General features: G+C 46.4%; 1 protein-coding gene across 1 annotated transcript in view; it reads right to left on the bottom strand.

The window, feature by feature from the left end:
* Positions 1 to 10,402, bottom strand: part of T265_07943 (hypothetical protein) — a gene marked incomplete at both ends in the record, with an annotated part of 40,355 nt that overhangs the window by 1,985 nt on the left and 27,968 nt on the right. Inside the window, 7 exons of the mRNA XM_009173608.1 lie at positions 384 to 662; positions 1,837 to 2,007; positions 4,259 to 4,576; positions 4,864 to 5,132; positions 5,324 to 5,486; positions 6,945 to 7,036; positions 10,117 to 10,261. Of these exons, the coding sequence (XP_009171872.1) occupies positions 384 to 662; positions 1,837 to 2,007; positions 4,259 to 4,576; positions 4,864 to 5,132; positions 5,324 to 5,486; positions 6,945 to 7,036; positions 10,117 to 10,261 (1,437 nt within the window). The remainder of the gene's footprint in view (positions 1 to 383; positions 663 to 1,836; positions 2,008 to 4,258; positions 4,577 to 4,863; positions 5,133 to 5,323; positions 5,487 to 6,944; positions 7,037 to 10,116; positions 10,262 to 10,402) is intronic.

Here is a 10,402-nt window from a genome sequence, read left to right as displayed (position 1 = left end):
GGGATTCGAACCACGGACCTTCCGGTCAGTAAATTCGCGGTCACCTCGCCCCAGTTGGATCAGACCTCTTTGTTCCCCTTGCTAAGTTAGCTTTGCCTACATTTCCTATCGAAACTGGCCCTGCAGACTCTTCAGGAGAATTTCCACTGTTACCGATCTAAACACGTATCGACATTTGTCCTAGCTGGTATATACTATTATCAGTTTTAAGTGATCAACAAGAGTGACGGATAAATAGAGTAATATGGATCGTACCGACTAACGGCAACCGAGTAGATCTATTATCATGGAAAAATGTTCGGGGAGAGCAAGGAATGGAGCTATGCTCTCACACGCGCTCGAAACGAAACACCGAGCATAACCGACAGGACTGTCTGTCTTACCTTCTTCCGCGTGCGCTGGATACGATTTACCAGTTCCCTGGCTAACCTTTCCTCTTCCAATTCCGGGTCAGCAGTTGTATCCAGAATGACAAGCAACCCACGGGCATCCGAGGCCGTCTCGTAATGTTGCGTGACTGCAGGACCTGCTTTCACTTGTTCTGTTTTCGCCGCAACCTTGCCTTTCTTCTCACCTTCGGCGACTCCGCCTCCACTGGTGGTGTAGACCACAGACAACTCATCTTCACTGAGCACGTGACCACAAACTGTGATCGAACCGGTCTATACGAACAGACAGTAGGAGAAGTGAGAAAACGATGAGATTACATGCAGATTTCATTGTGCAAATTCGATGCTCACCCTTGATGACGATTCACTGAGAAACTGCCGGAAGTAGAATACGTACAACCTAATGACTAGAAGACCATACGGAATACTCATTTCAAGACTTCCAGAAAAAATATCCACACGCGATGAGCAATTATGAACCGATGGCTGGTGGTCACGGTTTTGATGCTACCCGTGTAACGGTGGACACTACTGATTGGGGTATGTGAGTAGTATTTTTTCTCGTAAATCCGATTCGCGTATCTTGAAAAGTGATATCTATCACGGAATTTGTGGAGTCGCATTTGCTTGCGTTCGAGCACCAGTCAATGAATATCCAGGGAAATTCAGGAAGACGCGTTCAAGGAGATGATGGATATTCAGTTTTGTGAACAAGATGCATATCAAAGTTTTGCTTCCCTGTTCAATAGTCTGTAACTGTTCACAACGAAGGCCTTCTTCCTTTCAACCATATCAAGATAGTGTGAACAAAGAATGACCGGAGTGTTTTAACGCACTGAGTAAGGATAAGACATAGGTATACGTATTGCACTACTCATGAGGTTGCTGAAAATTCTTCGACAGCCCACGACCGGGGCTCATCAGGTAGGCACAGTCCCCAAGTTTCCGTCAACCTTGTGTTCTACTTGAAACCATTGCAAACGAAGTTAGCAAAATACACTCATTCTCAAACAATTTAGTTGCCTGGGGACATCACAAACGAGCGATTCAGTTGGGCTCCAGGTGAATCTCTCGCAAAATCAAATGTACTTGCAAATAAGTGTATACGTCATAGGAATCTATGAAAAATCTCGGATCTCGCTTTGCATCCTTGTTTACAAACAGGAGGATACCAAATCATTGGCATCGGGTTCGATGCTACCCAAACTTGGTTTCTACTGCCGCTGCGAGCTGCGGCATGTATGATTGGTTGGCCCTAGTTGCAAACGGCTCGCATGCTCCGCCAATGTATCTTGCTTGGCCCATAGTTGTACATTTGGCGGCCAAAGGCACGGGAGCCCGTTTACGAGAAGTATCGGCCCCCACCGCATATTGTTGTAGCGTGGGTAGAAAGTATAGGCGTAGGCATATGCGTAGGACCGGCGATAACGTACTCAGAGTGACGTACCTGAACAAACTTTTCCAGTTCTGATGAAGGCATGTTTTTGACCGTCTCCACTACACTTTTGTAGTCTTGTTTCAAACGCGATCCGAGAACCCGGTGATTCAGTACGCCACGTAACTGCACACCATAGCGTTCTTTATCATCAGTGACGGTCAGAATACGGACGTTCAGTTCCTGAGGAGAATTAATGAGAACGGATGAGAATGGGAAGAAAAAACAACGGCAGTTCTCATTCTACGCATACAAAAACAAGACTTGTGGTTCACACGCCGATCATCCTGGCTTTCATCATCGGCCGTGACAAGACACAACCAACATTCAGTAGTAGGCGATGACAAGCCTCCCGTGATCTGAAAAATTGAAAGAGAATAGAATAGGCTACTTATTCAGGACTAGTTCGACTGCTACTCGGAATAACCTCGAAGTTTGCTCCAGATTCCATTCACAAGGACAACAAACGGCCAACTGCAAACTGAAGTTGATACAGGAAGGAAACGCATACAGACCAGATTCTGAACTGCTACAGCAACCATGCGAACTGTCACAAGCGGAGCTGTGTTCGAACCCTATTCACCTGGATGGAGACGCATTGAAACACAATAGAAGCGTAGAAAAAAGAAGAACGAAGATTCTACGAGACATTCCAAAAGATCGGCTGCCCGAGGATTTTCATATGGAGGTGTAACGCATTTGAAACTCGACTGTATCTGCTTGCACGTCTCTCATATGACCTTATACGTGCCTCTCCCTCTCTCCCCCTATTGCAGGTATCACGGACGAGCTACCGCGAGCCCCGGGCAGGAAAGAGTAACCCTCTTGTACATCCCCCTGATTGACGTTGACCTGACTTTGTGCCCCGACTTCCGGTTTCGGTTTAATACACGTGCGTTGTTGCCACACCCCGGTAGTTTTTCTGTGCCACCCGACCTGTGCGAATATGTGCTGTGTGTGCCGTGTGGATTCCGTAATACCAAACTCTATATCTGCACATTTCAGAACCGACGTGTGCCGTCGCTACATCCTCTCGAACGTCGAATACCGCTGACTTCCTGACTTCCCACGCTACAGAGGTGCTTACGAGATCACCACCAAGCTGATTCGTCAACACAACCAGAACAGAGGCTGCCGAATATCAGAAACATCACGGAGAAACATCTACGGCAACATGGAATCACAATCGCCTTCAAGCCTACAAACACGTTGAGACGAACTCTCTCGGAACCGAAGGGAAGGTTGGACGCACTGAAGAAGACTTAAGTGGTCTACACACTTGAGTGTAACGACTGCGACAAACACTACGTTGGCCAAACGGGAAGAAAACTTGCTACGAGAATACACGAGCACCAGCTTGCCAGCAGAAGACATGACCCAATGTCACTTGTCTCAACTCACGAAAACAGAGAAGGACACAAGTTCAATTGGGACGATGTTCAAATACTTGATCACGCAAGAACAAAACGGCAGCGAGAGTGGTACTCTACATAAAAATCGATCAATGAACAAATCGACATTGACCCAGTCCATTGGCCACTAAGGGCAAAAGAACTACACAATCAAGGGACTTTGAGGCACATGGGAAATCAAGAAAACTAACGACAACCAACGGAATAATTGGATCAAAGGAAGACAATCACTGAGAACGGAAGGCACTGAATCAACCAATCAAGGGAATAAATTCACACCACAAAGCAAGAAGAAAAACGGTCGAATCACAACAGAGCAAACACACACAAAACTGCCGAACTGAATGCACCCAAAGAAACAAACAGATACAGGAGATTGAGACCACGTCAGATTCACAGAAGACCAATCAAAATACGAAAAGACCGTTTCCGGAACTACCAGATACTGTTTAGAAGCTATATAGTCACGGGCAAAAGAGGAGAAATTCACCCACTCAATTCTGCACTGACGATGTCACCTCGACTGGTGATGAAACGTTCGCAATCCAACTTCAAAGTCAAGTTTGGCGAACAGACAAACAACCAAGCAGCGCACCCGAGCTACCTACATTCCACAACATTGTCAAATATAAAACGGTTTAGTTGTAACACCATTTCCGTGCCTAGTTGCCATGCCACCGGAAGAAACCACGATATTTGAGATCCTACCAGGTTGCTTAAGCCTGAACAGGAGCAGTGGAGATACCAGAGTTAGGTTCGAACCAAAGACCTTCCGAACGTCACGCCTTCACTACTGAGGTGCAATTGTGCACGAAGCCAACCACTGTTATGGAGATTTTTAAACTACTGTCGGGCAATCCTCTCACCGAATTGAAATTAATGCCCATTCCCGGCTGATGGAAGTATATAAAAGAGACTGTCCGCCACTGCGAAACGCAGTTATGTGGCTAAGAGCAGGTGTCAAATCAAAACCCGAGGCAACAGTGTTCCAAATCTCTGCAATGGCCAGAGCCCGGACATACCTCGACAATGTAGGCTTTCGCCGACTCAATCTGTTTACGTACGATCGGGTCAGACTGGATAACTATGGCTTCGTGTAGTGGAGCCTTCAGTGGTAAATTGACACGCGTCCGGATGATACGGCCCAATTCCACTGTGGCTTGCATCCAGGCAACTGTCTCCTCGATGTCAGTGAAGATCAACGCCTTGTTCGCTTGCGGAACGGGAAGGAAATGAACTGACTCTGGGGCTCCGGTCTGACGACAATAGCCAATGGGAAGACCAGCGTGATCTGAAACGAGATAAAGCAAGTTTTCATGGAACGAATCACGCGCCCCTCGCTTCCAAAAAAGGCAACAGTCGAATGGCAAAGACCTTCCGAATGTCACGCCTTCACTACTGAGGTGCAATTGTGCACGAAGCCAACCACTGTTATGGAGATTTTTAAACTACTGTCGGGCAATCCTCTCACCGAATTGAAATTAATGCCCATTCCCGGCTGATGGAAGTATATAAAAGAGACTGTCCGCCACTGCGAAACGCAGTTATGTGGCTAAGAGCAGGTGTCAAATCAAAACCCGAGGCAACAGGGTTCCAAATCTCTGCAATGGCCAGAGCCCGGACATACCTCGACAATGTAGGCTTTCGCCGACTCAATCTGTTTACGTACGATCGGGTCAGACTGGATAACTATGGCTTCGTGTAGTGGAGCCTTCAGTGGTAAATTGACACGCGTCCGGATGATACGGCCCAATTCCACTGTGGCTTGCATCCAGGCAACTGTCTCCTCGATGTCAGTGAAGATCAGCGCCTTGTTCGCTTGCGGAACGGGAAGGAAATGAACTGACTCTGGGGCTCCGGTCTGACGACAATAGCCAATGGGAAGACCAGCGTGATCTGAAACGAGATAAAGCAAGTTTTCATGGAACGAATCACGCGCCCCTCGCTTCCAAAAAAGGCAACAGTCGAATGGACAATCTTAGTCTATGCAATCATTATATTGTCTTTGATTCCTCGTCTAAGGTAAGTGACGCGTTTGTTCTCCACACAGAGGAATGCGCGAAACCATTGCACACCGTGCCACCTACCTTTAAGGTTCTCCTTGAAGTCAATCCGTGACCGTAAGCGCTGATACAGGAATTCCGTAATGAAGGGAGTGAACGGAGCGAGCAGACAAATCATTTGGAATAGGACGTGAATCAAGGTATGCAAAGCGGCACGCCAGTCATCTTCGTTCTTCGCTGCATCACCCTGGCGGAGGAAATAGAAGCTGCGTGTTATCAGTTTGAAAAAAAACACGTGTTAACCGCATTATCCCCGATATTCGTACTCGCAACAGGCAACCATTCAACTGTAGAAGAATTCTGACCCGTGTCCCCATTGGAAGAGGAAATCAAACTACTGGAGGTCTACCACTTAACGGTGATACGTTCTGCGGAGGAGTGTTGACGAACGACTCTTGTAGAGAGCTAGAAGATACATGATTAAGGATCCTAACAGAGCGAAGCTGTTAAACTGACAACGTTCGCACCAGGTAACGCGTTACTGTGGCTCGGTTGTTCAAATGCAACATGAGTTTGACTGGTTGAAACGTGAAAAAGATTGACAGACACTTCCAGAAGTTGAAGAAAAGGTAGGAAGAAGCGTAAATAAAGAATATGTACAACCAATGAGAAGTTGGAAGATACGTCAGAATACGTGAGGTAGATAGCAGTGGAGGAATGCTTGCCGAAATCGGGAATTCACAGAACGGAACACAGAGAACAATCCCTTGAATAGGATCGTAGGAACGATGCCCGATGTTGCCTAACTGGGAAGTCCTGATTGGCGGGTCAATCGATCGTCTCAACCGGGACAGTTACTGGGTCGTCGTTGGATGGGTCAGGCACACCAATCACATCGATCAACTGTGAACACGTTTTCCTGTTCAGACGTGAAAATTCATATACGTGCGTTGGTGCAATAGTGGTTACACGCTCGCCTCGCATGTCGTATGTCCGGGGTTCAAATCCCGGCACGGCCATTGGATATGCACTGCTGATGAGCTCTAATAAGAGCGAAACTCGAGTCCAGTACTTCCCTTTGGTGTGGACTCACCGGAATGATTACGCCAGAACAGGAACACAACCGTTCAAACGAGAGTAGTGTGACTCTGAACACGATGCCCAAAACCCTAAGGAGAATCTGTACGCGAGTTGTGAATAAGTCCGATATGGTTTCTAAAACAAGGGTTGAATCGTGAATTTCATTCTGAAGTGGCGGAAATCCTGGAGTTTACGAGTGTTTCTTACAATAAGCGGCAACATTCTTCTCGGATATTCAAGACCCCATTAAAGTTACTGTCGTGTACGCAATACGGGATAATTTGTCTTCTTAATCTGTACGGAAAGGGAGGTAGTGTAACATGAAACTTCGGTATAGAGCAAATCGATGTACCGTTCGGCAAAATCGATTAATCAACCCGAGCTTCACCGCCATGTAGATGTATTTCTACCAGATCCATGGTTTGTCAGTGTAAGTATAAACCATGAAATAAGACTACTGGATTGTCCAATGGTCATGAAGAAGAAAAAAGCGAGTATACGTTCATTACACTCATTTGTCGACGGATTTTCAGCAACCTTATGAGCAGCACATTACAAGGGAGAAAAAGAGCGTTCAGCTGTAACACCCTTCCGGTGTCTAGCTCCCATGAAAATCACAACTCACCTTCAAACGTCGCCGATTCATCCGAACATACCAATTAACTAGGTGATCGATGAATTTCACCAGCCGTGGGACGACCGTATAAAGTCTGTATTCTGTAATTTTTGGAAAGAAACGGAGATGTAAGTATGGTTGAGACTGATAAAAGTCCAGCCGGAGTAGCATTAGTGCACACAAAAGGATGAAGAGACAGGCAGTTGAAGAGCAATTCGATAAGCGTAGGGAATTCATGTGTGGCCAACACGTCCGCTTTCTTAGCACAACACAACGGTGAAAGTGAAAATTTTTGGCTACATTTTTTTGTAGATTATAACAAGTGACCCCTAAAATATCATGAAATTTCGGTTCTATCAGCCCAGTTCGATGGGAGCGATTGAACTGGTGCACTTCTCCGTCTGACAAGAAATGCCGAGAAAGGTTCTCAGATGAAAAGTACTGGTCAGCTAAACTACTCTCCAAATCCGACTAATAGTAATCAAGTGGTCCAAAACCACTCGCGTAGAATGGTTGGTTGGTCCTTGGAAAGAAAAACTAAACAGGCATGTGGGTCGATGCAGATGCACCCGTGACTCAATAAAACAATGGCGTATGGAAGCTGATGACGTAACAACATTAAGTGTCCACTTGTAAGGCCCCAGTATAAAAGCGTCTTATCCACCGATGTCTTCGAAGCATTGCCCGAATCTGGTGGGAACACAGGATCAGCAATTCTGAAGTACGTCGAATGGTGTTCGGGAGAAATAACTCACCCTCGATAGATGAACTGATCACAGTGTATCGGTTGCGCTGGCTTGGCCACGTTTGTTTATGCCAGTCGACCGATTTCCTCGAAGGGCTCTTTTAGCACAACCATGAGAAGAGTGGAAGAGAGCCAGAAGGGCCGAACAATGACTTGGCATGAAAGCCATTACCAGCAAACTCAGCTGCGCTGGTCACTGTCGTCTTCCTGGATGGGGACCCCGAGACGGGCCACATCAGACATGGCCCAGTCGCGCCCTCAATGGCGCTCGTGCATCCAAGCTATTGCCTTCAATGCATAGCTCCTTTTCCAACCCCCCACTTGACAGCCCACTGAAAGCGCTGGATTTATGCACCAATTTTACTATGGTAAAATAGGGAACACTTCCTTCGGGAGAGAGAGAGAGAGAGAGAGCAGCGATCCACATACCTCCGAATGGGTAACCTAAACCCGCGCTTGACTCAAAACTAGTGTGTTCCGATTGTGATTGGTTTTGGGTTTCAAATAAACAGCAGCGGACCTGCTAACTTGATCCAATGAAGCTTTTGTGTCAAAAGGGAAACGTTACCCATTTAAAAAAAAATACCGGCCGCTCACCAAGGCCTTCAAGAACCGCTGCAGAATTCAAAGAATCTTCCACATATGTGGTAAAACTTATTCGTTACAATCCGCCTGGTTAGGCCAGCCACTCCGTGTCACGGTTCTTGTAAACTACGATATTCGATAAACACTATGATGTCGGAACCTTCAGGCTAGGTCTTAACTTTAGGCTGAGCGTCATAAAAATCGTAGGTAAATCCCAATGGTGGTAAGTCCAAGTGCACACTTTCTACGGTGATATAAAACCACGTCACCTTCCTCGCACTGCATACTCAGAAAGAAAGAGTATTTCGAGAGCCACAGTCATCCAAAGAGCAACATTTTGTGTGATACTGACTGGTCAGATCCATAATAAAGTCGATTTCACATCCTGGTTATCGTAGGGCGTGAATATGCAACCATTCGGAGACGCAGATGGGCTATCGAAAAGTTACAGATTCGAAAAAGCAAACCAACGAGGACCGTAGGGAATTTGTCCGGAGACCAGCCGCCCCTAATAACCGATTATCACACCATTTGGACGGATGCGTCACGTGCAGGACACGGACCAAACGAAGGCACGTCCTGATTGGTCAGAATACCAGCCAATCCGGATCGAGCATCTTTGACTTGACGCTTTTCGGCCCCTGACGGAGATTCTAGCACGACCTTGTGGAACATCCTGTGATTACCCCATAAATACAGTCGTTTTAATTTTCCTTTGTCTTCATAAAGGGCTGTGTAGAGCTACCGTGCTTTTTGATATACCATAGTTGGGCGGAGCAGGAAGCCAAAAGACCGACACAGAGTTACACTGCCGTTCCGCAAGACAACAGAATTTTCCTCGGGAAACTGAATTTTTTCAACCGTGGGAGAACTCACTACCGACAGTGCTACGGAAGTAAGGACGACTTTCGTCAAGCATAGTTTACCTTGGAATATCCGAAAACGCAACATAGCCACTGAGCTCTTGTTGTGAAACGTCAACACTGTCAACACACGAGTGAGTTACAAAACAGTGGAAGACTCGAAGACGTGAGCAGCATGTTAGTGAAACACAATGCAACCGTCCAAATTTGGTTGTAACGGGAAAGTCAACTGAATCTCTCGTTCATATTCACCTTCAGCTGCCTGTTCTGCTCAAGGTCGCCTCATGTTGCAGTTGGGACGATATTCGAGATATCACAGTGTGGTCGTTTGCTTGTTCACTGAGCTGGGCAATTTGATTGCAAACGTTTCATCACCAATCTAGGTGACATCATCAGTGCGTTATTGGGGAGTGTAGTTGTGCGTAGCGGTGGCTTAGTGGTTGTGCTCCTCTATATCACAGTGTATCTAGACGGAGTTAAGTCTTTCGTTAAAACCAAATTAGCATTCGTGAGTGCAGATCCCAGCCTGGGTTCAACTAGAGCGTAAGGTGGACGGAGACTGAGCCTAATGAGCTGCAAGAACAAAGACGGTTGTAAGCTGTCAGAGTTTTCAGTCGCCTTATAAGTAGTATGTTCCGTCTATTCCCACTAAAATCAGACTGCTACTTTCCGGTGAAGAATTGTATCACCCTATGCTGTTCAAGAAACAATGGTTGTCACTATCAAAGTACACACATTTCCACTGCTGGAACAAACACGCAAACACCACAGTGTTGCACGCCTTTCGGCCCATGCCAACAAATAAGCAGATCGCCTGAGAACGGAAAAGAATTCACCTGAATTTGCACGCCATTCAGAATCTGCTCAAATCTACTGCCAAAATGGTGCACAAAAAACCTCCATGGTGCCTCAAACGAAGAACTGTGTAGTGCACGACCCACTTATTTAAAGAAAACGCATAACGGGTGGGGGGAGCAACTGAACTAACCTGCAAGTTCCGCATGTACAAACAGAATCAAGCTTTGCGTGAAGGACAGAATCCATCGATCCATAAAGTTATCTGTTTGAGGAACTGAGTCCGGAGTCACGGTGAACGCTTGTCCTGTGCTGCGTTCGTATGGCACGATGGAAGACTGGAGAGTAAAATAGAAATGACAAAAAAGATATGGTCCGGCTTTGGTCTATCAAACAGACATATTTGAATGGAAGGCAGATAAGGTTTACTCCAAGAAGGGGTTGCCACGCTAGGAGAAGAGCGTCACTGACAGGAAAAG

Source organism: Opisthorchis viverrini (genome assembly GCF_000715545.1).
Source record: "Opisthorchis viverrini unplaced genomic scaffold opera_v5_194, whole genome shotgun sequence".
NCBI classification, from domain to species: Eukaryota; Metazoa; Platyhelminthes; class Trematoda; order Opisthorchiida; family Opisthorchiidae; genus Opisthorchis; species Opisthorchis viverrini.
Note: the sequence above shows the minus strand (reverse complement) of the source record. Positions and strands in the feature narration are given on the sequence as shown.